Source organism: Salmo salar, chromosome ssa19 (genome assembly GCF_905237065.1).
Source record: "Salmo salar chromosome ssa19, Ssal_v3.1, whole genome shotgun sequence".
Lineage (NCBI taxonomy): Eukaryota > Metazoa > Chordata > Actinopteri > Salmoniformes > Salmonidae > Salmo > Salmo salar.
Window position 1 is genome coordinate 69,041,213 of NC_059460.1, and position 26,086 is coordinate 69,067,298.

General features: G+C 43.5%; 1 protein-coding gene across 3 annotated transcripts in view; it reads left to right on the forward strand.

Moving 5' to 3' along the window:
* Positions 1–26,086, forward strand: part of LOC106579432 (cadherin-23) — a 706,260-nt gene that overhangs the window by 585,655 nt on the left and 94,519 nt on the right. For all 3 annotated transcript variants that reach the window (XM_014159337.2, XM_014159338.2, XM_014159340.2), the window contains 8 exons: positions 8,572–8,752; positions 8,953–9,086; positions 9,269–9,478; positions 10,691–10,798; positions 11,580–11,682; positions 22,305–22,430; positions 22,805–23,008; positions 24,057–24,515. In XM_014159337.2, the coding sequence (XP_014014812.2) occupies positions 8,572–8,752; positions 8,953–9,086; positions 9,269–9,478; positions 10,691–10,798; positions 11,580–11,682; positions 22,305–22,430; positions 22,805–23,008; positions 24,057–24,515 (1,525 nt within the window). The remainder of the gene's footprint in view (positions 1–8,571; positions 8,753–8,952; positions 9,087–9,268; positions 9,479–10,690; positions 10,799–11,579; positions 11,683–22,304; positions 22,431–22,804; positions 23,009–24,056; positions 24,516–26,086) is intronic.

Here is a 26,086-nt window from a genome sequence, read left to right on the forward strand (position 1 = left end):
AAGAAGTTAAGAAAAAAAGATCAATAGAAAATAAAAGTAACAAATAATTAAACAGCAGCAGTAAAATAACAAGCAAGGCTATATACAGGTGGTACCGGTACAGAGTCAATGTGCGGGGACATCGGTTAGTCAAGGTAATTGAGGTAATATGTACATGTAGGTAGAGTTAAAGTGACTATGCATAGATTATGAACAGAGAGTAGCAGCAGCATAAAAGAGGGTCTGCACAGCCCTTTGATTAGCTGATCAGGAGTCGTATGGCTTGGGGGTAGAAGCTGTTAAGAAGCCTTTTGGACCCAGACTTGGCATGCCGGTACCGCTTGCCGTGCAGTAGTAGAGAGAACAGTCTATGTGTAATGGCTGTCGTATAGAAGGGACCAAGGCGTAGCGTGTTGAGTGCTCATAATTACTGTTTATTAAAGTCAGAACACTAAAGAAAATAACAAAGAGAAAACGATCAGCTAACAGTTCTGTCAGGTACTGAAGACTACACAGAACACAACTAAACAGAATACAACTGCCCACAAACACAATAGAAAAACCCCCAACTTAAATATGATCTCCAATTAGAGACAACGCGAACCAGCTGCCTCTAATTGGAGATCATCCCAAAAAACTCCAACATAGAAATAGAAAACTAGAACATAGAAAATATGGAAAAACTACCCAAAACACCCCCTGTCACGCCCTGACCTACTCTACTATAGAAAATGACATCTTACTAGGGTCAGGATGTGACAGTACCCCCCCCCCCCCCCCCCAAAGGTGCAGACTCCGAATGCAACTAAAAACAACAAAACAAACCACAAAACAAAAGGGAGGGTAGGGAGGGAGGGTGACAATTGTCTATGGCGGCTCTAGTGCAGTACCCAGAACCTTACTATCCAGCAGATCCTCCAGCAGAGGAGGCGGCTCCGGTGTGTAACCCCCGCTCCGCCCGCAGATCCCTCTGTACCACCGGACTGTAGATCATCGCCGGAGGTTCTGGGCTGCAGGCCGCCGCTGGAGGTTCTGGGCTGCAGGCCGCCGCTGGAGGCTAAGGGCTGCAGTCCGCCGCTGGAGGCTCTGGGCTGCAGGCCGCCGCTGGAGGCTCTGGGCTGCAGGCCGCCGCTGGAGGCTCTGGGCTGCAGGCCGCCGCTGAGACTCTGGGCTGCAGGCCGCCGCTGAAGACTCTGGGCTGGGGAACATCTCAGGAGGTTCCGGTCTGTAGGCTGTCTCATGAGGTTCCGGACTGTAGGCGTCTCAGTGGGTTCCAGACTGTAGACCGTCTCAGGGGGTTCCGGACTGTAGGCCGTCTCAGGGGGTTCCGGTCTGTAGGCCGTCTCAGGGGGTTCCGGACAGTGGATCGTCACTGCAGGCTCCGCTCCATGGATCGTCACAACAGGTTCCGCGCCATGGATTGTCACTACAGGTTCCGCACCATGGATCATCTCTACAGGCTCCGGGCCATGGATCATCCCTACAGGCTTCTTGCAATGGATTATCCCTACAGGCTCCGGGCCATGGATTGCGTCTGGAGGCTTCGTGCCATGGATCATCCCTACAGGCTCCGGGCCATGGATCATTACTGGAGGCTTCGTGCCATGGATCATCTCTACAGGCTTCACACCATAGGGAGACGCACTGGAGACCGGGTGTGCAGAACTGGCACAGGGTATACTGGGCCGTGGAGGCGCACTGGAGGGAGAGTGCGAGGAGCAGGCACAGGACGTACTGGGCTATGGAGGCACACTGGATGGAGAGTGCGAGAGGCAGGCACATGCTCACCACGATAATCACAGGAAGTTGGCTCAGGTCTCACCCCTGACCCCACCAAACTACCCGTGTGCACCCCCCAAAATATTTTGGGGGGCTGTCTCTCGTTCTTCCCCGGCAGGCTTCGATATCTGTCCAAGGATACACTGGCCCCAAGTCCAGTTTATCCTTTCTCGCCACTCCTCTATAGACCAGGTATCCATCTCCTCTTGGGCACGCTGCTTGCTCCAATTGTGGTAGGCAGTTCTGTAGCGGCTGTCGTATAGAGGGGACCAAGGCGCAGTGTGCTGAGTGCTCATAATTACTGTTTATTAAACTCAGAACACTAAAGAAAATAACAAAGAGAAAACGATCAGCTAACAGTTCTGTCAGGTACTGAAGACTACACAGAACACATTTAAACAGAATACAACTGCCCACAAGCACAATAGAAAAATCCCCAACTTAAATATGATCTCCAATTAGAGACAATGTGAACCAGCTGCCTCTAATTGGAGATCATCTAAAAAAACTCCAACATAGAAATAGAAAACTAGAACTAAACATAGAAATAGAAAACATAGAAAAACCACCCAAAACACCCCCTGTCACGCCCTGACCTACTCTACTATAGAAAATAACATCTTACCAGGGTCAGGACGTGACACTATGACTAGGGTGGCTGGAGTCTTTGACAATTTTTAGGGCCTTCCTCTGACACAGCCTGGTATAGAGGTCCTGGATGGCAGGAAGCTTGGCCCCAGTGATGTACTGGGCCATTCGCACAATCCTCTGTAGTGCCTTGCGTTCGGAGGATGAGCAGTTGCCATACCAGGCAGTGATGCAACCAGTCAGGATGCTCTCGATGTTGCAGCTGTAGATCCTTTTGAGGATCTGGTGACCCATGCCAAATGCTTTCAGTCTCCTGAGGGGGAATAGGCTTTGTCGTGCCGTCTTCACGGCTGTCTTAGTGTGTTTGGACCATGATAGTTTTTTGGTGATGTGGACACCAAGGAACTTGACACTCTCAACCTGTTCCACTCCAGCCCCTTCGATGGGAATGGGGCGTGCTCGGTCCTCCTTTTCCTGTAGTCCACAATCATCTCCTTTGTCTTGATCACATTGAGGGAGAGAATGTTGTCCTGGCACCACACGGAAAGGTCTATGACTTCCTCCCTATAGGCTGTCTCATCGTTGTTGCTGATCAGGCCTACCACTGTTGTGTCATCAGCAAACTTGATGATAGTGTTGGAGTCGTGCCTGGCCATATAGTCATGAGTGAACAGAGAGTACAGGAGAGGACTGAGCACGCACCCCTGAAGGGCCCCCGTGCTGAGGATCAGCATGGCGGGTGTGTTGTTCCCTACCCTTACCACCTGGGGGCGGCCCATCAGGAAGTCCAGGATCCAGTTGCAGAGGTAGGGTCCTTAGCTTTGCAATGAGCTTTGAGGTGTTGAAAGCTCAGCTGTAACTCAATGAATAGCCTTCTCACATAGGTGTTATTTTTTTCCAGGTGGGGAAGGGCAGTGTTAACTGCAATAGAGTTGCATCATCTGTGGATCTGTTGGGGCGGTATGCAAATTGGAGAGGGTCTAGTGTTTCTGGGATAATGGTGTTGATGTTTGACATGCGTTTTTCTGGATTTTTTTGTTGTTATTCTGTCTCTCACTGTTGAAATAAACCTACCATTAAAATTATAGACTGATCATTTCTTTGTCAGTGGGCAAACGTACATAATCAGCAGGGGATCAAATACTTTTTTCCCTCACTGTAGTGGTAATCTGTCTGACCCTTCGGCCTTGTGAATGTTGACCTGTTTAAAGGTCTTACTCACATCGGCTATGGAGACCGTGATCACACAGTCGTCCGGAACAGCTGGTGCTCTTATGCATGCTTCAGTGTTACTTGCCTCGAAGCGAGCATAGAAGTAATTAAGCTCGTCTGGTAGGTTCGTGTCAGTTGGCAGCTCGCGGCTGTGCTTCCCTTTGTAGTCTGTAATAGTTTGCAATCCCATGCCACAACAACGTCATCGATGCACTTATTGATGAAGCCAGTGACTGATGTGGTGTACTCCTCAATGCCATCGGAAGAATCCCGGAACATATTCCAGTCTGTGCTAGCAAAACAGTCCTGTAGCTTAGCATCTGCTTCATTTGACCACTTTCTTATTTACCGAGTCACTGGTGTTTCCTGCTTTAGTTTTTGCAGGTAAGCAGGAATCGAGAGGATATAATTATGGTCAGATTTTCCAAATGGAGGGTCGAGGGAGAGCTTTGTACGCGTCTCTGTGTGTGGAGTAAATGTGGTCTAGACTTTTTTTTAACATGCTGGTAGAGATTAGGTAGAACAGATTTGAGTTTTCCTGCATTAAAGTCCCCGGCCAATTGGAGCGCCACCTCTGGATGAGCGTTTTGCTGTTCGCTTATGTCCATATACAGCTCATTGAGTGCGGTCTTACGTGCCAGCATCGGTCTGCGGTGGTATATAGACAGCTACTAAAAATATAGATGAAAACTCTCTTGGTATATAGTGTGGTCTATAGCTTATCATGAGATACTCTACCTCAGGCGAGCAAAACCTCGAGACTTCCTTAGATTTTGTGCACCAGCTGTTGTTTACAAATATACAGAGGGCGCTGTTCTATCCTGCCGAAAAAGCTTAAAACCCACCAGCTGTATGTTAGTCATGTCGTCGTTCAGCCACGACTCGGTGAAACATAAGATATTACAGTTTTTAATGTTCAGTTGGTATGATATACTTGCTGTTGTTTGTCTATTTTATTATCGATTCATTGTACTTTGGCTAATAGGACCGATGCTAAAGGTAGATTACCCTCTCGGCGGCTGATCCTTACAAGGCACCCAGACCGTCGTCCACGATATCTTTGTCTTTTCCTCCTGCGAATGACATACGTATAGACCAGGGGTTCCCAAACTTTCTCCCGCCTTCCAGCATTGGGGAACACCCCCTCCTCCTCCGCCCATGCCATGTCGATTTCTATGGGCTCAAGCGTTGTTCATGACACAAATGGTTTATACCCCTCTTGCTGGTGAAGAGAAAATGATGTAGGTTTAAAGCATATATCCTGCAATTCTACACATTTTGTCATAGGGTGCAGAGAACATTTTGCAGTTTTAAACTAATTTTCATGGGCAAGTTGATCTGGGCATTTCTGACCAGTTATAAATAACTCTCTAAGGTATGACTGACATGACATAAGGAAAACAATTTCAGCTATTTCTACTATCACAATTTTAAAGAGTAAGTTGAAAGCCGAACTGAGTCCCACTCCCCCCAAAATAATAACAATATACAGTCGAATTCGGAAGTTTCCATACACTTAGGTTGGTGTCATTAAAAGTCGTTTTTCAACCACTCCACCAATATCTTGTTAGCAAACTATAGTTTTAGCATGTCGGTTAGGACATCTACTTTGCACATGACACAAGTAATTTTTTGAACAATTGTTTACATTCACTAAGTTTACTGTGCCTTTAAACAGCTTGGGAATTTCCAGAAAATTATGTCATGGCTTTAGAAGCTTCTGATAGGCTAATTTACTTAATTTGAGTCAATTGGAGGTGTACCTGTGGATGGTTTTTAAGGCCTAGCTTCAAACTCAGTGCCTCTTTGCTTGACATCATGGGAAAATCAAAAGAAATCAGCCAAGACCTCAGAAAAAGAATTGGAGACCTCCACAAATCTGGTTCATCCTTGGGAGTAATTTCCAAACACCTGAAGGTACCATGTTCATCTGTACAAACAATAGTACGCAAGTATAAACACCATGGGACCACGCAGCCGTCATACCGCTCAGGAAGGAGACCCGTTCTGTCTCCTAGAGATAAACGTACTTTGGTGCGAAAAGTGCAAATCAATCCCAGAACAACAGCAAAGGACCTTGTGAAGATGCTGGAGGATACAGGTACAAAAGTATCTATATCCACAGAGTGCTATATCGACGTAACCTTAAAGCCCGCTCAGCAAGGAAGAAGCCATTGCTCCAAAAACCGCCATAAAAAAAGCCAGACTACGGTTTGCAACTGCACATAGGGACAAAGATCTTACTTTTTGGAGAAATGTCCTCTGGTCTGATGAAACAAAAATAGAACTGTTTGGCCATAATGACCGTCGTTATGTTTGGAGGAAAAAGGGGGAGGCTTGCAAGCCGAAGAACACCATCCCAACCGTGAAGCACGGGGGTGGCAGCATCATGTTGTGGGGGCGCTTTGCTGCAGGAGGGACTGGTGCACTTCACAAAATAGATGGTATAATGAGGGAGGACAATTATTTGGATATATTGAAGCAACATCTCAAGACATCAGTCAGGAAGGTAAAGCTTGGTCGCAAATGGGTCTTCCAAATGGACAATGACCTCAAGCGTTTTTCCAAAGTGGTGGCAAAATGGCTTAAGGACAACAAAGTAAAGGTATTGGAGTGGCCATCACAAATCCCTGACCTCAATCCTATAGAAAATCTGTGGGCTGAACTGAAAAAGCGTGTGTGAGCAAGCAGGCCTACAAACCTGACTCAGTTACACCAGCTCTGTCAGGAGGAATTGGCAAAAATTCAGCCAAATTATTGTGGGAAGCTTGTGGAAGGCTACCCGAAACGTTTGACCCAAGTTAAACAATTTAAAGGCAGTGCTACCAAATACTAATTGAGTGTATATAAACTTCTGACCCACTGGGAATGTGATGAAAGAAATAAAAGCTGAAATAAATCATTCTCTATACTATTATTCTGATATTTCACAATCTTAAAATAAAGGGGTGATCCTAACAGACCTAAAACAGGGATTTTTTACTAGGATTAAATGTCAGGAATTGTGAAAAACTGAGTTTGAATGTATTTGGCTAAGGTGTATGTAAACTAGAGGTCGACCGATTATGATTTTTCAACGCCGATACCGATTATTGGAGGCCCAAAAAAGCTGATTAATCGGCCGATTTAAAAAAAAAATGAATTTATTTGTAATAATGACAATTACAACAATATTGAATGAACACTTATTTAACTTAATATAATACATAAATACTATCAATTTAGCCTCAAATAAATAATGAAACATGTTCAATTTGGTTTAAATAATGCAAAAACAAAGTGTTGGAGAAGAAAGTAAAAGTGCAATATGTGCTATGTAAAAAAGCTAACGTTTAAGTTCCTTGCTCAGAACATGAGAAGATATGAAAGCTGGTGGTTCCTTTTAACATGAGTCTTCAATATTCCCAGGTAAGAAGTTTTAGGTTGTAGTTATTATAGGAATTATAGGACTATTTCGCTCTATACGATTTGTATTTCATATACCTTTGACTATTGGATGTTTTTATAGGCACTTTAGTATTACTAGTGTAACAGTATAGCTTCCGTCCCTCTCCTCGCTCCTACCTGGGCTCGAAGCAGGAGCACATCGACAACAGCCACCCTCGAAGCAGCGTTACCCATGTAGAGCAAGGGGAACAACTACTCGCAGTCTCAGAGCGAGTGACGTTTGAAACGCTATTAGCGTGCACCCGCTAACTAGCTAGCCATTTCACATCGGTTACACCAGCCTAATCTTGGGAGTTGATCGGCTTGAAGTCATAAACAGCGCAATGCTTGAAGAATTGCGAAGAGCTGCTGGCAAAACGCACGAAGGTGCTGTTTGAATGAATGCTTACGAGCCTGCTGCTGCCTACCATCGCTCAGTCAGACTGCTCTATCAAATATCAAATCATAGACTTAATTATAACATAATAACACACAGAAATACGAGCCTTTGGTCATTAATATCGTCGAATCCGGAAACTATCATTTCGAAAACGAAACGTTTATAATTTCAGTGAAATACGGAACCGTTCCGTATTTTATCTAACGGGTGGCATCCCTAAGTCTAAATATTCCTGTTACATTGCACAACCTTCAATGTTATGTCATAATTATGTACAATTCTGGCAAATTAATTACGGCCTTAGTTAGGAATAAATGTACTTCACACAGTCCTCAATGAGCCAGGCGGCCCAAACTGCTGTATATACCGTGACTGCTTGCACGGAACGCTAGAGAATTGACACAAATTCATGTTAGTAGGCAATAATAACTAAATATGCAGGTTTAAAAATATATACTTGTGTATTGATTTTAAAGAAAGGCATTGGATACGTACATTGGTGCAACGACAATGCTTTTTTAGCAAATGCGCTTGTTAAATCATCACCCGTTTGTCGAAGTAGGCTGTGTTTCGATGAGAAATGAACAGGCACCGCATCGATTATATGCAACGCAGGACACGTTAGATAAACTAGTAATATCATCAACCATGCGTACTTAACTAGTGATTATGTTAAGATTGATCGTTTTTTATAAGATAAGTTTAATGCTAGCTAGCAACTTACCTTGGCTTCTTGCTGCCCTCGCGTAACGGGTAGTCAGCCTGCCATGCAGGCTCCTCGTGGCATGCAATGTAAGGCAGGTGGTTAGAGCGTTGGACTAGTAACCGGAAAGGTTGCAAAAACGAATACACGAATCCCCCCTGAACAAGGCAGTTAACCCCCTTTCCTAGGCCGTCATTGAAAATAAGAATGTGTTCTTAATCTGACTTGCCTAGTTAAATAAAGGTGTAAAAAATAAATGTAAAAAAATCGGTGGCCAAAAATACCGATTACCGATTGTTATGAAAACTTGAAATCGGCCCTAATTAATCGGCCATTCCGATTAATCGGTCGACCTCTAATGTAAACTTCCGACTTCAACTGTATATGGACCCCCGCTCCCCCCCTGCCGACCCCCACAGTTCGGGAACCACCGTTATAGACCATAAAGATCTCTATTCAGGTTGTTTCCACCGGTCTTTTCCAGGTGTTGGTGAATGTCCTGGATGTGAACGATGTGACCCCCACCTTCCCCAAGCCCTATGAGGGGCCCTTTGAGATAACAGAGGGCCAGCCGGGGCCCCGGGTCTGGACCCTCAAAGCCATCGACCAGGACTCTGGACTCAACGGCAAAGTGGAGTACAGCATCACTGCCGGAGACCCCCAGAGTGAGTAGGGTGTTTGTGTGTGCGTGGGTGTGTGTGTGTGTGTATGTGTCTTTGTGGGGGAGGGGGTGGGGTGTATATGCGGGTGATTTACTATCCATGTGTGCATGTGTGTGTGTGTGTTTGCAGTATAAGGCTAGTAACGATCTAATCATGCTTCCCCTCTCTTGCTCTTGCTCTCTCTTTTTCTCTCTCTCTGTTAGATGAGTTTGTGGTATCTCCAGTGGAGGGAGAGCTGCGTGTGAGGAGAGATGTGGAGCTGGACAGAGAGACCACACCCTTCTATAACATCACTGTCATGGCCAAAGACCTGGGAAACCCACCACGCACCAGCATTGTATGTTCATACACATGTTCACAGAAACACACACACGCACAGACATGCACTGAGCCTGTGGTGCTTCCTGCTGACATGCTCAGACACTTATATGAACACAACACATGTGTGCGTCCACAGACAAACACACACACACACTAAGACCAAGTGTGACACTTTCCTGTGTCCTCTCCATCTCTCAGGTGGTGGTGGGTGTCCATGTGCTGGACATCAATGACAACGACCCCATGCTGTTGAACCTGCCCCACAACACCAGTGTAAGAGAGGGGGCGTCCATCCACACCTCGGTGACCACGGTCCAAGCACGGGACATGGACAGTGGACGCAACGCCCTGCTCACCTACAACATCACTGCCGGAAACCACGATGGAGCTTTCTACATCAATGACACTGTGAGAGAGAGAGAGAGAGAGAGAGAGAGAGAGAGACAGGGAGGGAGTAAAAGGGGCAGAGATAGATAGAGAAGTGAGAAGAAGGGCTTGTTCTGAAAATGTAGACAAAATAAATTGATAAAAAGTCAGGAGCTAGGTTTCCATCCAATTGGTGACAGATTTTCATACGAATATTCTAAAATCCCCATCAAGAAAATATGCAAATTTTCCCACCAGTGGTTTCCACCAAGCGGAAATGTTGCAGATAAAAATCAGCGTGTGATAACATAGTGCACACAAAATGTAATTTTTCACTTAACTTTTCATGTACCAAATAAAAATTGAAAATTTGATGTGTTTCCATCACGTTTTGGGGCGCAGGTAGCCTAGTGGTTAGAGCGTTGGGCCAGTAACCGAAAGGTTGCTAGATCGAATCCCCGAGCTGACAAGGTAAAAGTCTGTCATTCAGCCCCTGAACAAGGCAGTTAACCCACTGTTCCTAGGCTGTCATTGTAAATAATAATTTGTTCTTAACTGATTTTCCTAGTTAAATAAAGGATAAAAAAATAACACTAGTTTTGTCACAAAAACTGTTGAAATAAATAGCAAATGTGCCTACTCTAGTCTTGGCACGTGCGCTCTAGCCAACAGCTCGCAGATACAGTGCGGGTAGGCTGTGTGGGTTCACTAGACTACATGATGAGATCATTATGGATAAGAGTGAGTATATGTTGATTTGTCAAACGTCAGTCAAGCATCGATCATCATGTCACCAGAGTAAGACTCAATATTTATTGTAAAGGAGCATCAAGCTCATCACCGTGCACTTTCACCACTCTGTGAAGTTCATCATAATTTATTTCATCTGTAGCCTAATAAACTGCATGATTTCTCAGAATTTACTCCAATATGGTGGTTATGATATTAATACTTGTGCATAAAGGCGTTTCCACCAGCATTTTTTGCATATTTAATTTTACCGACACAAAAAGATGCCACCATGTCGAACAAACAAATTATCTGTCGCCATATATTAAATTGTACCAAACTTCCTTTTTCCATCTTCGCTGTCGTGATTTTTTTTTATATACGGTATGACTTAAAAACTGTGGATGGAAACGTGGTTATAGAGAGGCATTGAAAAGGGAAGGATATGGTATAATTGATAAGTCAGGTCTATCCTCCATCTTGTGCGCAATCACTCCCCCCATGGTCTCTCTATCCCCCTCTCAGACAGGGATGGTGCAGGTGAACAGGCCTCTGGACAGAGAAAGGGTGGGGGAGTACAGACTGACCATCACCGTTAAAGACAACCCTGAGAATCCCCGCATCGCTCGCCGGGTACTGCTCCACACACACATGCACACACACACACACACACACTCTCACACTCACTCACTCTCAAATAAGTCAGGACTGATACTGGACCACTCAGGAACCACTCAACACCTCTTGGAAAGCCATTCTGGTGTGTTTTTGGCATTAACATTTATGGAAATGTCTCGCTGAAAAATAAACTCTTATCTGAACTGAGGTTCTCAGAAGACTGAGGCGGGTTTTCCTCCAACTTTTTACCTGGGCTTTGCTCTTTTCATTTTTAGTTTGACCCTGACAAACTTCCCAGGCCCTGCCGTCTACAAGCATACCCATAACCTGATGCTGCCGCCACAATACTTAAATACAGAGAGTTTCACTCAGTGTTGTGTTGTATTGGATTTGACCCAAACCTGTCGTTTTTAATTTAGGTCAAAAAGGTTATTTCTTTGCCGTGTTGTCTTGCAGTGTCACTAAACGGCCTTGCTGCAAACAATGGATGACTTAGAATGTATTTTAACACTTTACACTTTATCATACAGGCCAGTAATGTGGAGTGAATGCAATGTTGTTGATCCTCTGTATTTTCCAGTATTGTGATATGGATTTTTGTCCATATTGCCCAGCTCTACATACATGGCATTATTCAATGGCACACATGTGCCTCTCAAATATTGCATGGAATGACAGCTATTTGCTTTTTTATTGACAACATTTCTCACCTTGTTCCCTGCCCCTCCGTCCTATCCTACCCCATTCACCCGTCCCCAATCCATCACTCTCTCCCTCCGTCCATCCCTTTCTCCAGGACTCAGACATGCTGGTGATCACAGTTCTGGATGATAATGACAACAGGCCCATATTCACACAGACCAGCTACCGGGCTGAGATCACTGAGAACTCCCCCTCAGGTACCAACCTCACTGGTGTGTCTTTCTGACTTTCTCTCTGTATCTGTCACTCGGTGCGTTTGGTTGGCTGGCGGGGGAACTGTCTTGACTGTCTGGCTAGCTTGCTGGAGGGCTACAGCGCTGGCTGAGATTTTGTGTCACTGATCTATACACATTACCCCATAATGTCAAAGTGGAATTTTGTTTTTAGATTTTTTTTACAGGAGAGACTTTATCATGAGTCTAGCATACGGGGTACGTGAGAGACATACAAGGGTCAAGGCAGCAGCAAAGATTCCACACGAGCCTTTGCGTGAGTCAAATTGTGAACAGCTCCCGAGGAGGAGACAGTGCCAGGTGTCCAGGTGCATAAAGAACAGAACCCAAGACACCTATGTCACCTGCAAGCAATCGTTTTGTGGGAAGTGTGTCAAGCAAAGGAAAGTGGTAAAGATGTGTCGACTGCTAGGACAAGGGCTAACCGCTAAATGAAATCCAACGGATGACATTGCGTGAAAACGCAGAGCCGTATAAGCATGAGCAGACAATAATTGACTATTTTTGACTGTTGTAATATCGACACATTCATTGTAATGCCATTATTGCTTTGTGCTGATTTTCACTATTTATCAAGCACACTTGACGCATAAAATATATATATATATATATATATATATATATATATATATATATATATATTTTTTTTTTTTATAAATATATATATATTTTTAAAATAAATAAATATATAAATATATATATATATAGTACCAGTCAAACGTTTGGACACTCCTACTCTCATTCAAGGGTTTTTCTTTATTTTAACTATTTTCTACATTGCAGAATAATGGTGAAGACATCAAAACTATTAAATAACATATATGGAATCAAGTAGGGCTCCTGAGTGGCACATCGGTCTAAGGCACTGCATCTCAGTGCTAGAGGTGTCACTACAGACCATGGTTTGATTCCAGGCTATATCACAACCGGCCGTGGTAGGGAGTCCCATACGGCGGCGCACAATTGGCCCAGCGTCGTCCAGGTTAATGTTTGGCCGGGGTAGGCTGTCATTGTAAATAAGAATTTGTTGCCTAGTTAAAAAAAGGTTAAGTTTAAAAAAAATTGTAACCAAAAAAGTGTTAAATATATTTTAGATTCTTCAAAGTAACCACCCTTTGCCTTGATGATAGCTTTGCACACTCTTTGCATGCACTCTTTGCATTCTCTCAACCAGCTTCATCTGGAATGCTTTTTCAACAGTCTTGAAGGAGTTCCCACATATGCTGAGCACTTGTTGGCTGCTTTTCCTTCGATCTGCGGTCCAACTCATCCCAAACCATCTCAATTGGTTTGAGGTCGGGTGATTGTGGAGGCCAGGTCATCTGATGCAGCACTCCATCACTCTCCTTCTTGGTCGAATAGCCCTTACACAGCCTGGAGGTCTGTTGGATCATTGTCCTGTTGAAAAACAATTCACAGTCCCACTAAGAGCAAACCTGATGGGATGGCGTATAGTTGCAGAATGCTGTAGTAGCCATGCTGGTTAAGTGTGCCTTGAATTCTAAATAAATCAGAGACAGTGTCACCAGCAAGCACCCCCACACCATCACACCACCTCCGTGCTTCATGGTGGGATCCACACATGCAAAGATCATCCGTTCACCTACTCTGCGTCTCACAAAGACACAGCGGTTGGAACCAAAAATCTCAAATTTGGACTCATCAGACCAAAGTACATTTCCACCGGTCTAATGTCTATTGCTCCTGTTTCTTGGCCCAAGCAAATCTCTTATTATTATTGATGTCCTTTAGTAGTGGTTTCTTTGCAGCAATTCGACCATGGAGACCTGATTCACTCAGTCTCTGAACAGTTGATGTTCAGATGTGTTTGTTACTTGAACTCTGTGAAGCATTTATTTGGGGCTGCAATTACAGAGGCTGGTAACTCTGATTAACGTATCCTCTGCAGCAGAGGTAACTCTGGGTCTTCCTTTCTTGTGGCGGTCCTTGTGAGAGCCAGTTTCATCATTGGGCTTGATGGTTTTTACGACTGCACTTTTCCGTATTGACTGACCTTCATGTCTTAAAATAATTATGGACTGTCGTTTCTCTTTGCTTATTTGAGCTGCTCTCGCCATAATATGGACTTGGTATTTTACCAAATAGGGCTATCTTCTGTCTACCACCCCTACTTTGTCACAACACAACTGATTGGCTCAAACGCATTAAGAAGGAAAGACGTTTTTAACAAGGCACATCTGTTAAAACCTGTTGGGGCTAGGGGGCAGTATTTGCACGGCCGGATAAAAAACGTACCCAATTTAAACTGGTTACTACTGTTGCCCAGAAACGAGAATATGCATATAATAGATTTGGATAGAAAACACTCTAAAGTTTCTAAAACTGTTTGAATGGTGTCTGTGAGTATAACAGAACTCATATGTCAGGCCAAAACCTGAGAAGATTCCATTCAGGAAGTGCCCTGTCTGACAATTTGTTCTCCTTCTGTGGCATCTCTATCGAAAATACAGCATCTCTGCTGTAACGTGACATTTTCTAAGGCTTCCATTGGGTCTCAGAAGGCGCCAGAAAGTGTAATGGAGTGTCTGCAGTCTCTGGGCGAAGTACAGCAGCTCTGTTTGTGAGTGGTCAGGCTGGGAACAGTGACACTGGAGATGCGCGTTCATGAGAATTCTCAATTTTTTTCTTTCAGCCTTTGAATGAATACAACGTCGCCCGGTTGGAATATTATCGCTATTTTACGAGAAAAATAGCATAAAAATGGATTTTAAACAGCATTTGACATGCTTCGAAGTACGGTAATGGAATATTTTGACATTTTTGTCACGAAATGCACTCGCGCGTCACCCTTCGGATACTGACCTGAACGCACGAACAAAACGGAGCTATTTGAATATAACTATGGATTATTTGGAACCAAAACAACATTTGTTGTTGAAGTAGAAGTCCTGGGAGTGCATTCTGACGAAGAACAGCAAAGGTAATCCAATTTTTCTTATAGTAAATCTGAGTTTGGTGAGGGCCAAACTTGGTGGGTGTCAAAATAGCTAGCCGTGATGGCTGGGCTATGTACTCAGAATATTGCAAAATGTGCTTTCGCCGAAAAGCTATTTTAAAATCTGACACCGCGATTGCATAAAGGAGTTCTGTATCTATAATTCTTAAAATAATTGTTATGTATTTTGTGAGCGTTAATCGTGAGTAATTTAATAAATTCACTGGAAGTTTGCGGTGGGTATGCTAGTTCTGAACATCACATGCTAATGTAAAAAGCTGGTTTTTGATATAAATATGAACTTGATTGAACAAAACATGCATGTATTGTATAACATAATGTCCTAGGAGTGTCATCTGATGAAGATCATCAAAGGTTAGTGCTGCATTTAGCTGTGGTTTTGGTTTTTGTGACATATATGCTTGCTTTGAAAATGGCTGTGTGATTATTTTTGGCAGGGTACTCTCCTGACATAATCTAATGTTTTGCTTTCGCTGTAAAGCCTTTTTGAAATCGGACAATGTGGTTAGATTAATGAGAGTCTTGTCTTTAAAATGGTGTAAAATAGTCATATGTTTGAGAAATTGAAGTTATAGCATTTTTGAGGTATTTGTATTTCGCGCGGCGCGATTCCACTGGCTGTTGACAAGGTGGGACGCAAACGTCCCACCTTGCCCAGGGAGGTTAATTAAAATGCATTCCATGAAGCTGGTTGAGAGAATGCCAAGAGTGTGCAAAGCTGTCATCAAGGCAAAGGGTGGCTACTTTGAAGAATCTCAAATATAAATTATATTTTGATTTGCTTAATACTTTTTTGGTTACTACATGATTCCATATGTGTTATTTCATAGTTTATTCTACAATGTAGAAAACAGTAAAACAAATAAATACCCTTGAATGAGTTGGTGTGTCCAAACTTTTGACTGGTACTGTGTATATATTTATATAATTCCACAAACTCAATTTATTGATCCGTTGAATTGGTGTTTTTTTTGTTTTTATATAGCCTACAGTAACAAACTAATGAAAATGCTATGTTATTATTTTAAATAAATAGAACATCTTATTCCAATGTTACCTCATGAACACAACCAGATCATTTTTTTTTCAAGATTTTCGAGCATGATTTTTGAGCATGTTTTGAAACATGTTATTTACACTTTTAAAATGTTGCAGTCAGAATGACTGCTCATTAGCTTGAAGGGGGGTCTCTCGAGGCTCAGCGGTTCTAGTGTTAAACAGCATGATCATTACAGAGGTGCACCTTGTGCTGGGGACAATAAGAGGCCACTAAAATGCCACAGATTTCTCAAGTTTTGAAGTAGCGTGCAGTTGGCTTACTGACCACAGGAATGTTCACCAGAGCTGTTGCCAGATAATTTAATGTTAATTTCTCTACCATAAGCGGCTTCCAACGTAGTTTTAGAGAATTTGGCAGTACGTCCAACTGGCCTTACAACAGCAAACCACGTGTAACCATGTCAGCACAGGACCTCCACATCCGGCTTCTTCACCTGCAGAATTGTCTGAGACCAGCCATCCAGACAGCTGATGAAACTGTGGGTTTGCACAACCAAATAAATTTAGCACAAACTGTCAGATACCATCTCAAGGAAACTCATCTGTGTGCTCGTCATCCTCACCAGGGTCTTGACCTGACTGCAGTTCGGCATCGTAACCAACTTCAGTGGGAAAATGCTCACCTTCAATGGCCACTGGCATGAGGGGAGAAGTGTGCTATTCACAGATGAATCCTGGTTTCAACTGTACCGGGCAGATGGCAGACAACATGGCATTGTGTGGGCAAGGAGGTCTGCTGATGTCAATTTTGTGAACAGAGTGCCCCATGGTGTAGGTGGGGTTATTTTATTTTTTTACATTTTAGTCATTTAGCAGATGCTCTTATCCAGAGCGACTTACAGAAATGAATACATACATTTCATGCATTTTTTTGGTACTGGCCCCCCATGGGAATCAAACCCACAACCCTGGTGTTGCACACACCATGCTCTACCAACTGAGCCACAGGGAAGGCCAGGTTATGGTATGGGCATTACTGGAAGCTGAAAATTTCCCAGTTCTTCCATGGCCTGCACACTCACCAGACATGTCACCCATTGAGCATGTTCGGGATGCTCAGGATTGCTGTGCACCACTGCTTGTTGCAGTTCCCACCCATATCCAGCAACTTCGCACAGCCATTGAAGATGAGTGGGACAACATTCCACATGCCACAATCAGCCTGATTAACTCTATGCAAAGGAGATGTGTCGCGCTGCATGTCGCAAATGGTAGTCACACCAGATACTGACTGGTTTTCTGATCCATGCTCCTACCTTTTTTTAAGGTACTGTATCTGTGACCAACAGATGCATATCTGTATTCCCAGTCATGTGAAATGCATAGATTAGGGTTTAACAAATCCATTTAAATTGACCCTTTTCCTTATATGAACTGTAACTCAGTAAAATCTTTGAAATAGTTGCATGTTGCGTTTATTTTTTTGTTCAATGTATTTAGCAATCTGGCTATTTAGCAGTCTTATGCCTTCGGGTAGAAGCTGTCTCGGAGCCTATTGGTCCGAGTGCCGATGCTCCGGTACCGTTTGCCGGATCGTAGCAGAGTGAACATGGGTGGCTTGAGTGTTTGGACATTTTTCACACCTTCCTCTGACACCGCCAGGTATAGAGGTCCTGGATGGCAGGGAGCTCAATCCCAGTGATGTACTTGGCTGTCCGCACCACACTCTGTAGTGCTTTGCGCTCAAGGGCGGTGTCTTTGCCATATCAAGTGGTGATGAAGCCTGTGAAGATGCTCTCGATGGTGCAGCTGTAGAACTTTTTGATTATCCGAGGGCCCATGCCAAATCTTTTCAGCCTCCTGAGTGGGAAGAGACGCAGCCGTGCCTTCTTCACAACTGTGTAGGTGTGTGGAGACCATGTTAGGCCCTTAGTGATGTAGATGCCAAGGAACATAAAGCTCTCGACCCATTCTGCAACAGCAACTCTCCCCTCTTTCTCCTATGTCCACGATCAGCTCCTTGGTCTTACTGACGTTGAGGGAGAGGTTGTTGCTCTGGCACCACACTGCTAAGTAGCTGACCTCCTCACTGTAGGCTGACTCATCACCGTTGGTGATCAGGCCTACCACCGTTGTGTCGTCAGCAAACATGATGATAGTTTTGGAGTCGTGGATGAACGCAGTCATGTGTAAACAGGGAGTACACCCCTGAGGGGCCCCCGTGTTGAGGGTCAGCATGGAGGAGGTGTTGTTGCCTACCCTCATCACCTGGGACTGGCCCATCAGGAAGTCCAGGATCCAGTTGCAGGGTCTCTAACTTGGTGATGATCTTACAGGGGATTATTTTGTTGAACGCTGAGCTGTAGTCTATGAACAGCATTCTAAGCAGTTATTTCCCCTCTTGTCCAGTTGGGAGAGGGCAGCGTGAAGTGCAATTGATATTGTGTCGTCTTTGGATCTGTTCTGGTGGTATACAAATTGGAGTGGGTCTAGGGTGTCTGGGATGATGGTGTTGATGTGTGTCATGACCAGCATTTCAAAGTACTTCATAATTACAGATGTGAGTGCTATAGGGCGATAGACATTTAGGCAGGTTACCTTGGAGCTCTTGGGAACAGTGACAATGGTGGTCAGCTTGAAACATGTTGGGATTACAGACTGGGACAAGGATAAATTGATTGAAAATGTCTGTGAAGACTCTTACCAGGTAGTCTGCGCATGCTATGATAACGTGCTCTGGTATTCCATCTGGCCCAGCGGCCTTGTGATTGTTAACCTGTTGCATGGACTCATTCCGTGTGCAATAATAGTGGTGAACATGACTTGAATGACTACCCCATCGCTGTACCTAGGGCTGTCACGGTGACCGTATTACCACCACACTAGCGGTCACGAGTCATGACGGCAATCAAATTGCACGTGACCATTTAGTCATGGTCATTAGGCTTCTCCAAGGTATGATGATGCTGATGGTCATTAGCCTATAATGTGAAGAAATAACCTAATAGTTTATTTTAAAAAACCTAAACGTTCTGATCTGTTGGGATCTAACACATCCCACAACTGTCCCAGACGATATCTGGAATATTTATTTCTCACACAGAATAGAATAGGTCAACTTTTGTACTATGGGGGATAGTAGTTTTACATAGGCTAGTGCTTTTTCTGTTCATTAGGCCTACTCATCTTGTTGGCTGACAAAAGTAAATGTGGACAGTTCTTCCAATATCTTCAATATGTGTCTCTGAATTGGATAAGGACTCACATAGTTGCGTCCCCAATGTGTCTGTCTTCACTTGTAGCCTGTGAGAAAGACCCGATCAAGTGATGGAGAGCCATGTGAGTGAGAGGTGTTTCGAGCATGCAGCCGGGAGAAGGGAATTCAAATGATTATATTCAGCCCAAGGGCACAACAGCCGCTGGCCACAAAAGGCATGGAATTTTAAGGGGCATTACGGCCACACAAAGGGGATGCCACCGAGAAATTCGAGGCATTATCAAATGCTTGTCAAATTGTGAATGAGAGACTGATTAAGTGTGTACAGCCTGTGCAAAATACATGGCAGAGCTCATGACTTTCATGCAACCTTTTTAAAATCATTTTTAGTCATGCAGCCTTAGAATGTATTAAAAATCAAAACATATAGCCCAACGTTTTTATCACAACTACAGTTATATAAATAACTCTAAATTAAGCATATAGGTGTACCTGTTTCTTTGTTAACCGCTCAACTACAGTTACATAAATAACTCTAAATTAAGCATATAGGAGTACCTGTTTCTTTGTTAACCACTCAACATGTGCGCAATCCCTCTAATCGTTTATCTATTTTATTCAGCTATGTTCAATTGTATTCTTCATACTATAAAATAATATAAAATAATGCCAGAGAATTCTAAGCAAATCTTGTCTGCTAAATGAACTAGTGTAGGCCACAGCCATATGGCATAGCCAGATCAGGGCCTAATTTAACTCAAAGTATGCTATTCTGTTCTTCTGAAATAGACTACATTTTCTTCATTTCATGTTTCTTTAGACCGTCTAAAATAAATAATGGATTTATTATGATAGTGTAGGCTATATTACATGGATTTATTCGATTTTTTTAAAAGTAGATGTTCCAAAGGTCTGCATGGTAGGCTGCCAGGAGATGCTAAATGTGTTTATGTTAATTAACAGTCAATTACTGGGAGACCGGCAGTTATTTGCTTGACAGTCACCGGCTGACGAAATTTCATGACCGCAACAGCCCTATCTGTACCACACACATACAATTATCTGTAAGGTCCCTCAATCGAGAAGTGAATTTCAAGCACAGATTCAACCACAAAGACCATGGAGGTGTTCTAATGCCTCGCAAAGAAGGGCACCTATTGGTAGATGGGTGACAATAAAAAAAGCAGACACTGAATATCCCTTTGAGCTTTGTGAATTTATCAATTATGCTTTGGAAGGTTTATCAATACACTCAGTCACTACAAAGATACAGGCCTCCTTCCTAACTCAGTTGCTGGAAAGGGAAGAAACCGCTCAGGGATTTACTATGAGGCCAATGGTCATTTTAAAATAGTTACAGAGTTTAATGGCTGTGATACGAGAAAACTGAGGATGGATCAATAACATTGACAGCCAATAGAAGCTCATCATAACACACCCCTTCTTACATGTGTCTCTACGGGTAAATCTTCTCCAGGTGAACCAGGGGCTTAAGCTGCTCAGCGAAAATGACAGAGTGAAAAGAAGGAAGCTTGAACAATGGTGCCGGAGGAGATGGCTGCCGTTTTACAATCCACTAACCAATTGTACTATTGTGTGTGTTTTTTCACGTTATTTGTAACTTATTTTGTACATAATGTTTCTCCCACCGTGTCTTATGACTGAAAAGAGCTTCTAGATATCAGGATAATGATTACTCACCCGGTACTGGAGGAATATTTTTTCTTTATCGAGTCCGACAGGAAGGATTTACTTCAGATGCCCAAAAAGGCCCTCATCCCCGTCATTCGCAGGAGAAAGAGACGGAGATATGGGCAACGAAGGTCTGGGCGCCTTGTAAGGATTCTGCGGCAAGCGAGTAATCTTCCTTTACCATCGGTCCTATTAGCCAACGTACAATCAATAGAAAATAAATAGGCGAACTACGATCACGTAGTTTTGTAATTGAACAAAACTATGCTACATTTTATCTCTGGGACCCTCAGGATGACAAATCAGAGCAAGATTACTCAATGTAAGTACATTATTTAGCTTCAGAGGTGAATGTATCAAACCAGTTGCCGTGATAAAACTTTCTTGTTGTTGTGCTCTCTCCTCAAACAATAGCATGGTATTTTTTCACTGTAATAGCTACTGTAAAATGTACAGTGCAGTTATATTAACAAGACACCTGGGAGCCAGAAATCTTTCTGATTGAGAGGGGGTCAAATACTTATTTCCCTCATTAAAATGCAAATCAATTTATAACATTTTTGACATGCGTTTTTCTAGATTTTTTTGTATTTATTCTGTCTCTCACTGTTCAAGTAAACCTACCATTAAAATTATAGACTGATCATTTCTTTGTCAGTGGGCAAACGTACAAAATCAGCAGGGGATCAAATACTTTTTTCCCACACTGTGTCATATTCGTGTATGTTGGTGGCAGGGAAGTCAGGCGCAGGAGAAACCAAATTGGTTATTCTGGAGTATTTAATTTAAAAAACAAACTCCACAACCAAAGTTCAAAATAACATGGGTAACATAATACCCGTCGCACACCGATACAAAACACACGTAATATAACATAACAAAAACAATCACCGACAAGGACATGAGGGGAAACAGAGGGTTAAATACACAACATGTAATTAATGGGATTGGAAACAGGTGTGTAGGAAAACAAGACAAGACCAATGGAAAATGAGAAACTGATCAATGATGGCTAGAAGGCCGGTGACGTCGACCACTGATCACCACCCGACCATGGAGGGGCATCGACTTCGGCAGAAGTCGTGACACACTGTATGTCCTGGGAAATGTTCTTGTTACTTACAGCGTCATGCTAATCACATTAGTGCACGATCGGGACACCGATCTCGTAGAGGTTAATAAATAAAAAGATCGTAGAATTTTTCTTTCACATTACAGAGTATTGTCTGTGGAACGTTAACAAAAAATGACAATTAAATCAATTTGAATCGCACTTTGTAACATAATAATATGTGTCCAAAGTCAAGGGGTGTGAATACTTTCTGAAGGTACTGTATGTCTGTCTGGATGTCTGTTTGTCTCTGTCGCTCTGGCTGGCTGGCTAACTGTCTCTCTCTCTCTTTCTCTCTGTCTCTCTGTCTGTTTCAATTGACAATGTTTAATTCCTCTGCTACCTCTATCCCTTGTGTGGCCCGCAAAACCTCTTACGCTTTTCTTGTCTTTACATCTACTTTCGTCTATGCTTCGATGACTCATGCTTCTCTCTCTTCCCACTCTCTTCCAATCTCGATCTTTTCCTCTTTCATTCATCAATCATTCTTGCCCTTCCCTCCTCAACTCTTGTATTTAACTTTCCTCTCCCCATCTGCCATCCTACACATCACCCTTTCTCCCCCTATCCATTCCTCCAACCTCTCTCAGGCAGTGCTGTGTCAGTGTTGAATGGACCAGTTTTGGCTGAGGACAAAGACATTGGGCCCAATGCTGTGGTCAGGTACCGTCTGCTGGGAACAAGACTGGACCTCTTCACTGTGGACTCTGATACAGGTCTGACACACACACACACACACACACACACACACACACACACACACACACACACACACACACACACACACACACACACACACACACACACACACACACACACACACACACACACACACGCGCGCGCGCACACACGCACATACACACACACATAATGGTCACTTAATCACACACCAATAATACATGCACACTCAAACACATACACACACTCTCACTCACAACCCCACACACATATCATTAATCATAATTTTCAAGTGAAATCACATTTTATTTGTCACATTCTTTGTAGACAACAGGTGCAGACTAACAGTGAAATGCTTACTTCATCACCAATTATCCAACTGCCTGTACCTCTCCCCTGTTCCCCCCTGCAGGTGTAGTGCGTGTGCGACAGAAGGCTCTGTTGGACCGCGAGGCGTTTGTGGAGCCGCGGGTGGAGCTGCTCCTGGTGGGGGAGGATGTGGGAGGGCTCAACAGCAGCGTGCCCCTCACTGTGACAATCATGGACCAGAACGACAACCCTCCTGTCTTTAACCCCCCCAGCCTCACTGTGCACCTCCCTGAGAACAGCCCCACTGGTGAGTGTGTGTTGATGGGTGGGTGGATGGATGGTGGTGTGTGGAGGTGTGTGTGTGGGTTGGTTCTTCTATCCTTGTGGGGACCTAAAATGCTCCAAAGTCCCAACAAAGATAGTAAAACAAGAAAATGTCTCCCTCATGGGCTATTTTAAATTTAGGGGTTAGGATTATGGGTTAGGGTTACAAGTTAAGGTTATGGTTATGGTAAGGGTTAGGTTCAGGGTTAGGGGTTAGGGAAAATACAATTTTGAATGGAAATGCATTTTAGGTCCCCACAAGGATAGAAGAACACAACATGTGTGTGTGTATGTGTGTCTGTGGGACTCTATGCATGCATTCATGCGTGTGTATGTACGTGCATGCATGCATGTAAATAAACTCAGCAAAAAAAGAAATGTCCTCTCACTGTCAACTGCGTTTATTTTTGGCAAACTTAACATGTGTAAATATTTGTATGAACATAAGTTTCAACAACGGAGAGTTCAAGTTCACAGATATGTGACTAACAGAAATTGAATAATGTGTCCCTGAACAAAGTGGGAGTCAAAATCAAAAGTAACAGTCAGTATCTGGTGTGGCCCCCAGCTACATTAGGTACTGCAGTGCATCTCCTCCTCATGGACTGCACCAGATTTGCCAGTTCTTGCTGTGAGATGTTACCCCACTCTTCCACCAAGGCACCTGCAAGTTACCAGAAGTTTCTGGGGGGAGTGGCCCTAGCCACTGGATAGAGATGCTTTTGTACCTGTTTCCTTCATTTGCACTTTTCAGTACGTTCATCTCTAGGAGACAGAACGCGTCTCCTTCCTGAGCGGTATGACGGCTGCGTGGTCCCACTTGCGTACTGTTTTAGTTTTATTTATTTTTTAATTAATTTTTTACCCCTTTTTTCTCCCCAATTTTGTGGTATCCAATTGGTAGTAGTTACAGTCTTGTCTCATCACTACAACTCCAGTGTTGTCCGGCTTAATCTATGTCTGGGAAACATGCCCCTTGTGTTCTATCCTAACCTCTGTGTCCTCTCTTCCTTCGTTTCTCTCTGTTCTAGGTGTGGTGGTGACCCAGCTGTCTGCCAGTGACGCTGATTCAGGCTCTAATGCCTGGCTGCTTTACCGGCTGGAGAGTGGTGCCCAGGACCGCTTCGTAGTTGACTCCCTCTCTGGTGCCGTCCTGGTGGGCAACGCCACCCTCGACCGCGAGGAGCGTGGCTCCTACCGCCTGGTTGTCGTGGCTACTGACCGTGGCACACCCTCATTGTCGGGCACGGCCACCCTGTCGGTCATCCTGGATGACGTCAACGACTCGCGACCACGTTTCCTGGAACCCGTGACAACTATTAACATAAACGAGTCTACACCGCCGGGCGTGGTGGTGGCAACACTCGCCGCGAAGGACCCTGACCTACGACCCCGGCTGGAATATTACATAATCTCTGTGGAGGCGAAGGATGATGGAAATAACCCTGTTGTTGGGCTGCAAGAGTCATTCGGCATCGATTTCCACACGGGTTAGTAGTCAACAGACACAGTCGATCATGTTTAGTATTGTATCTTTACTGAGTTGCCTGTCAGATTGTGTGGATGTTTTGTAAATATGTGTATACAGCATAGGCACCTGAACAATGTCGCAAACGGAGCAGCTGCACTTTCAAAATAGGGGTGCAAACGTATTTTTTTGCACCCCCACTTTTTTTTCCCAGAAAAGTATCATGATCTATTGGGTAATTTGTCATTTTCAATGATAAGTAATGTTTTGAGTTAGTCTGTATTGAAATAGATAGTTCCATTTTATATATTATATAATTAACAGATTGCGGTTGAGCTCACACAAAAAAACAAACAAAATGGAATTTGTGGCGCAGAGGTCTAAGGCACTGCATCTGAGTCACTAAAGAGACTGGTTCGTTTCCAAGCTGTATCACAACCAGCCGTGATTGGGAGTCCCATAGGGTGGCGCACAATTCGCCCAGTGTCATCTGAGTTAGGGTTTGGCTGGGGTAGGCCTTCATTGTAAATAAGAATTTGTTCTTAACTGACTTGCCTAGTTAAATAAAGGTTAAATAATAAAAAGAAACATGTCCTGCGCACACAAGCTCCCATTAGGCCTACAGAAATACATCTAACGGATGGGATATAAAGTTATGTTCCTTGCCAAATGATGACAGTTTTATCACAAATTCAAAATGGCTAGTTGATTGAAGTAGGGAATTATGTGTTCCAACAATGAGCTGCAGTTTTGGAATAATTGCATCTGGTCGATTTTCTTGCGAACTCCTAGTGCCATTTAGAATTGGTTAGCCTAGTGCTATGCTATAACCCCCCTAAACATAGACAGGTTCCACATTAAGCATATGCAAAAACATTTGTTTGATAAAGACAAAAAGCATATTTTCATCAGAATCATTAAGCCTACTCACCAAACAGATGTTGTGGCCGTAATTCATCACCATACAGTGTTCAATATGGAATTGTCCATTTAGAAAATTCCAAAGAACAGGGAGAATAAACTAAATCGAACGACTGTATATCGAAAAGAGAACAGATTTTGGTTTGTAACCCTGAAATATTTTCTTTAAACTCACAAAATTGAGCCGCGTTTCAAGTGATCAGTCTTTGAGAATAACTGTTCCAGACGTGAGACGCACTGCAATCTTTTTTCATTTGGAAAAATATTCTGGTCTATTTTATTATGTTTTATACTATAAAATAGGTGTGTCTTGACTGTGATAAGGGTTTGGGCAATAAGAGTGTCTTGCTTGCTAAATTAACAAAACAAGGCTATGCCATTGTACAGCCAAAGGCTTCTACAAGCAAGCAACACTGCTGACTTTTTGAAGATTGTAATTCCAGCAATTCATGCTGAAGTGAGATTTTCCCCGTCAACGAAAGTTGGCACACCGGTTGAGAACTCAATACCTTAAATGGTCAGCAGATGGCGCAGTGATCCACTCATTAGATGACAGATGATAACAACAGAGAGTAGCAGCGGTGGAAAAGAGGGGGGAACAATGCAAATAGTCTGGGTAGCCATTTGATTAGATGTTCAGGAGTCTTATGGCTTGGGGGTAGAAGCTGTTTA